Source organism: Dinoponera quadriceps, unplaced genomic scaffold (genome assembly GCF_001313825.1).
Source record: "Dinoponera quadriceps isolate SergipeBrazil2010 unplaced genomic scaffold, ASM131382v1 scaffold3127, whole genome shotgun sequence".
Lineage (NCBI taxonomy): Eukaryota > Metazoa > Arthropoda > Insecta > Hymenoptera > Formicidae > Dinoponera > Dinoponera quadriceps.
This window is the reverse complement of record NW_014557143.1, coordinates 53,120-59,595: the sequence shown is the minus strand read 5'-3', so window position 1 is coordinate 59,595 and position 6,476 is coordinate 53,120. Positions and strand designations below refer to the sequence as shown.

Genomic DNA, 6,476 nt, shown 5'->3' with positions numbered 1-6,476 from the left:
CGCGGGTACCTCCTGATTGTCATACCGTTCCGACCCCGTGGGGCCTCTGGGCTCAGAGAGTGCCTCCGCTTCTTGTACCACCTGCGCGTGGCCACCGACTGCACTCTCTGCGGCAATTAAAAGACATCGCGGAAAGTATCGCGGAGATTTAAACCGTCTAGCAGCGACCACACCAGCCGTACGCGTCAAAACACCGTTCTCCGCGACTCGTCCGACCATCACTCGCGCGACATACACACCGCACCGTCTTACCGCGCAGCCGTCTCACCGTGAAACTCCGAAATCAACTGTTCCGTCAAAACACACGCGCATCTATCAATATCAACAACACGCTGCAAGCCGTGTAAAGTATCAAACCAACATTCGCTCATCTGTTGTAACCCAGACCGACAAATAAATCTATTGTTATTGTTAAACGAAGACTCTCTCCTAATTCTGAAACGAACCTGGACATCCGTCGAGCCATCCAAGGGCCGTGACCGATTCTCTCTCACCGTACCGAAAGACGTTCCCGCCGCGGATAGATACGCGCCGGACTTACCGCGAACGGAGCGGAGGAACGTCGCAAATTATTATCTTTCTTGTATTACATAATGTTGTTATTTTCATCATACCGATATGTTAAACATTCTCGTTACGTCAAATCCGATAGTATTACATTAAGTTACAAGGATTATTTTTACTTTTAATCTTTATCTTTTATTTGTATTATTCCAATAACGCTGATTTATAAAAGTCCGTCTGATATTAAGCTATATTTTCATTGTTTAACTTTAGCTAACCGTTTCATCTTTTAAATATTGTATCTTTTACAATGACTTTTCTTATCAGTTTATCGCTATTGTTAATCCGTGTGAGAAGCAAATTACGTTATTAATATAATTAATAAACTCTTTTATTCAAAATGTTCTAAATTGAACTAAGTTTGTTACATTTATTCATTCATTTTCTTTCAATTACTTCAATCAGAATTCCCCTTTCAACATATGGTCCTATCCCACATAAAGAGATTAAGTTCTTTGACCTATATAAAGGACCATATAACGAACGTTCTGCAACCGGAGTAAATGGGCCTTTCCGGACCTTGATCTGCAGATCTGCGAGTACGTTTACGCCTCGCGTGTGCGCAAGTATCCAGTGTCTGTTGCGTACATCCTCTTCCACGATGTAACACGTGCATAGCCTCCTATACCTTCCTCTGCTTTCCCTACAAAAAGAACATGTATATTTGTGGTTCACATGATATGTTGCAATTATATCACATACAAATAATTTATATTGCTATATTATATGCTATTATTTGTTATTTTCATGTTATATTGCTGCAATAAACAGTGTTTATTATAGACGTAAAAATCGACGTCGATTCGATGTAATTTCGATGGTTTCGATATCGATTTGACGTTGATTTGAAGGTTTATTTCTCGCTCAATACATAATATTTTCAATATATTTCAATATTACTACAACATTTATGTGATATATGCTGTATGGGATTTTATTTTGACGCATTTCGCAAGATATTTTGGCGCGTATTTTCTCGTTTCTAACATCATTAATCAAAATGACTGCGGTGAAGAAACGAGAGCTTTAAAGGAGAAACGTTTAAGCAAGAAGAAATGTAATAGTGCTTTATAAATTAATATGAAACAGCTTTCGACACACGTATTCTTATGTAATTAAAAGTCGCACCTTTTCCTCGGCGATGCTGCTGGTAGATGGTATTCTCTGCGAAGGTTCCTTTCTTCGTCTTTCCTCGATAGCTTCGGCGTCGAAACTCATGGTTGGCTGCACCGTTTGCATCATGGACGCGTTCACATGCCTCGCCTTGATTAAGGGCGGGTTCCGGGACTGCGGTAACGCGAATGCCCTTCTAAGGGCGCCTCGTGGCGGCGACGGTGGCGGATACGATATACCTGACGACACATCATCCATACGTGACTATCCGCCAAAAGTAATGTTGTTTTTTACAGGTTCCTGTCTGCGACTAAATGATCTTTGAATTCTATTGACAATAATCAGGGTCGAAATAGACGGAAGATAGGTGTTTAATGAATTATCGACAGAAATCTTTTTCGCGTTTGTTTCTTCGAAGAAATAAAATACAAGTTTCCATCAACGCTGCGTATTTATTTGGAGTTTTTGCGCGCTAAAGTTACGTGTATAATAGCTTTATCAAGCATTTCTTTCTAATTAGATCTTTATGTCTCACAGAGTCTATACATCAAACTAATCTATCAGTAACCTTTACGGAAAAGTGTTATTGACTGGTTAATAATAAATTACTGTATTTCACTAATTTTATTACTAACGCCTGGTGACTGTACTTAAATTACAAAGATACTAATAATGTATAGTAATTAAATGATAATGATGACACACGAAAAAAAAGTTTTGTTATATTAACCAAAAAGGGAACAACTAGATGTATTTTGGTCGAAGAAAATAAAATTTATGATTATAAAGATCACTTTTGGGTCATAAGAACCACAAATTCTGTTTCCTTCAACCAGAACGTATCTAGTTGTTTCCATTCTGGTTAATACAACCAGATTTTTTTCTATGCAGTGATCATCACTAATCGACTATAGATCTCTAGAGATAAATTACTAGTACGAAAATTTTTCAGAAATTAATTACTCATGTGAAGTGTTGCACCGAATGATTGAAACCTACATTAGCAATTGAGCCCAGAAGCCTTACTTTTTAAATAATTGCCCATATGTTAGTTTCATTGCATAAGTATAATCATATCATAAAATAGCTGTATAACGACATTAACGTAAATGTAACCATTTCAAGAATAGAGGTTCAGAGGCTATATTTTGTACATGTCTGCAAATAATTCGGCTAGGAAATGTATCGTTGCGCAGGTATAACATATGGCAGAAAAGCTGTGCAACGACACATACCGTTCCAATAATTATCGGTACTTCAGCATTGTTTCACATGAGTCATCAGTACCTAGCAAAATAAATTAATACTGGAATTTATTACTTCATTTAAGAAGGGCAGAGAGGATAAATTTATATAAAAAAAAAAACACGCATATACACACAACATTTGCTGATTCTATTTGTTTTTATAACACCTGTTGGCAGTGATTAATACTGGAGTTTATGATTATATTTTTTGTATATTGTGTAGTATATCGTTTAATTTAATATAATCTCGTTTTCTGTACATTTTCAAGAAATTTTGTGAACTCGTTCGCTATGTTTTATTTATTTATCGAATATTATAAATGTATTCTGGAAATAATATCTGCACTTTTAATAAAAATAATTTAAAATTTTTGATAACGAGAGAAATATGTATAAATTTTCTGATGATTAATATGAATTGTTTCATAACATATATTTCTTAAAGTAATTTGTTGTTTGTTTTGAAATTTACTATAATCTGTAATTAAAAGTGCAAAAACAATAATGACACCATTGGTTCACCAATACATATTATATTAATTTCTGTGTATTAATATCAATTGTTTCTACGTTGTTTTAAATGTATTATGTCATTACAATATTTTGTGAACGATATAAGAATATATTATAAGCATAGCCTCTCAAGATATCGTCAGAGCATATTGGTATTTGAAGTTTCTGTTCGATCAGGATAAGACTCGATTAAAGTAAAGCAACACTGACCACAGTTAGAACATGAATGTGTGACTTCAAGATTAAAACCACGAAGTCACATTATGAGATGAAAAAATGTAAAAAATTTAATTGGCACTTTTTTCTTAAATAAAATGATGTAACATTAAATAGTTTTACCTCGTTTGCATCAATATAATTCTGCTGGAAGTAATATTCTGTAATTTCAATAATTAATTCCTATAATTCACAAAAAAATCGCTGAAATATTGATCAGTGATAAACCATTATCACTATTTTTCTTTTTATCACAGTGTTTATATTTAACACACTACTTTTTCCAACGATTACTAATAATACTTTTCTGTAAGGAAGTCTTAAAATATTATTATGACGTTTCTCTCTTATGTTTGTCATCCTGGGCGATCATTCTGTTTTTAACAAGGCATTTCGGCATTAATAACGTCGAAATAGAAGCACTTGGTGATCCACAACTCGTGGTAGTGATTCACGCATACTATAATCTAATAGGCGTGCATTACTGTTAGTGAGTGTCTACATGTCATCGATGCGTAAGACAATTTCTATCAAAACGACCTCGGTGGGATGCGACAAACGTAGACACAGAGATCCGCGTCGATAATTGCTACCTCGGTGTCCTGGTGAGAGTAGAGCATCCTTGTTCTTCGTGATCTGCGGCACAATGAGTAACGAATTCGGCGGCGTCGGCGACACGGTGGAGGTTTGTGGCGAGGTGGCTAGCGTGAGATTGGGTAGCGATTGGCCCAGACTCGAGTATGCCGGCATTTGGACGCTCAAGGTGTTCGGCGTTGGCGATTTGGTCAATAACGAACGCCTGTGACATGGAATTGGTAAATAGACCGAGCGAGCGAAACAGAGAGAGAGAGAGAGTTTAAACGGACTGTCAATCTGTCTGCGACTGAGACACAATTCGTACACCCGTGGTCTTATCCTTACCTACTTTTATCTGCTTTCACCTTGTGCTCTTACCTTATCCGTAAGGGTCGGTGATTGTGTCCGAAGCCAGATTCACCGCCGCCTTCTTCCGACGACACGCTCGATGCTCGTGGCGGTTCGTTTGTGTCCACGTTAACGTTCCTGCTCGGGTTGTAGTTTGGTAGGAAATTGTTGCTCCCAGGAGACACGCTTTCCATTTCCATGCTACTGCTAAAAGCATATTGAGTGAAGATAAAATACGGAGAAATACATTAAATAACGAATAATGATAGTTTAATGTAATTGGTCCGTAAAACTAGTTCCTTAAGAATTCTTATAAATTTTAATTGCATATCAATGAAAATGCTATTTGCATAGATAGAACAAATTTTATCATTCGCGAATTGAAATATTTGCAACTAAAGATAATACTTTTTATGCGCTTTTCGAGGTTAGCGTCCTATTTTTAATTTCTATATTTAATTCTTCCTAAATTGTATTTGGAAGATTGTGAAATGAAAAACTATATATTACCAGGTTGATTGATAAGTCTTTAGAATGACACATTAGTGGTGTTGCCACCTCCAATGTGCCGTGAATTTCCAGTAGTGCTAACCTTCAAACCTCTCACTATACAGTAGCAGAGAGCTATGACAATCGGTATATTTGTGATAGCCACCGAAAGCACATGACCGCTGATATTTTGTAAAAATTGAAAAAAAAACTGAAATTCGTGCAGTGATTAAGTATTTCCATTTAAAAAGCTTGCAACTGTAAGAAATGATTGAGGACTTCCAGAAAACTTTGGGAGAGTCTGCTCCGTTGAATGCAACCATGTATGACTGGATTGCTGAGTTTAAACGTGGTCGCACCAGCATATCGGATGCACGACGCAGTGGTCGTCCAAATGAGGTGACTACACCAGAAATAAGTGAAAAAATCCATGATATCGTGTTGGATGACTCCAAAATGAAATTGCGTGAATTATCTGTTGGCATCTCATCTGAATGTGTTCAATATCCTATACGAACATTTGAGTATGAGAGTTCGCACTTCTCAGCATTGTTTGGACATGTTTAGACGCAAATCAAAGGAATTTTTGCGTCGATACATAAACGTTGATGAAATATGGATCCACCATTATACATCTGAATCGAAGCAACAGTCGGCACAATGGGTTCCAAAGGGTGGAAATGCTCCGAAGCGACCAAAGACTCAACAATCGGCTGGAAAGATTCTGGTCGTTGTGTTTTGGAATGCATATGGGATAATCCTCATCGATTATTTTGAAAAGGGAAGAACAATCACAGGAGAATATTATGCATCATTGTTGATTGAATGATGAAATTAAGAAAAAATGGCTTCATTTAGTGAAGAAAATATTCTCTTTCATCAAGACAATGCACCAGCTCACAAATCGTAAAAGCAATGGCAAAATTGAACAAATTGAGGTATGAATTGCTCCCACATCCAACGTATTTTCCAAATCTGTTATAAGGACTACTTTTACTTTTAATTTTCATCTTTTATTTATTATTCCGATATTATTATTTTATTCCGATAACGCTGATTTATAAAATTCCGTTTGGTAATAAGCAATATTTTCCATCGTCTTTAATGAGTTAATTGATTAATCTTTTAAATATTGCATTTTTTACAATGACTTTTTTCATCAATTTATCACTATTGTTAATCCATGTGAGAAGTAAATTATTAGTATAATTAATAAACTCCCTTATTCAAAATGTCTTAAATTTAACTTTTGTTACATTTATTCATTCATTTCCTTTCAATTCAATTACAAATTCCCTTCCAACACTCTCATATGGCCTTATCTCAAGTAAAAAGATTAAGTTCTTTGACAAAATAAAGGACCACCAAATAAAGGATTTGAATAAAGGAACACCAAAAGTGCGTTCTGCA

At 35.9% G+C, this 6,476-nt stretch overlaps 1 protein-coding gene across 4 annotated transcripts in view; it reads right to left on the bottom strand.

Moving 5' to 3' along the window:
* Positions 1-950: 950 nt before the first annotated feature.
* Positions 951-6,476, bottom strand: part of LOC106748737 (pleckstrin homology domain-containing family G member 5) — a 57,179-nt gene continuing 51,653 nt past the window's right edge. For 3 of the 4 annotated variants that reach the window (XM_014627571.1, XM_014627570.1, XM_014627568.1), the window contains 4 exons: positions 4,608-4,784; positions 4,244-4,452; positions 1,693-1,916; positions 951-1,207 (listed from right to left, as the gene is read on the bottom strand). In XM_014627571.1, the coding sequence (XP_014483057.1) occupies positions 1,187-1,207; positions 1,693-1,916; positions 4,244-4,452; positions 4,608-4,784 (631 nt within the window). In that variant the 3' untranslated portion in view covers positions 951-1,186. The remainder of the gene's footprint in view (positions 1,208-1,692; positions 1,917-4,243; positions 4,453-4,607; positions 4,785-6,476) is intronic. The other variant, XM_014627569.1, reaches the window with a different exon arrangement.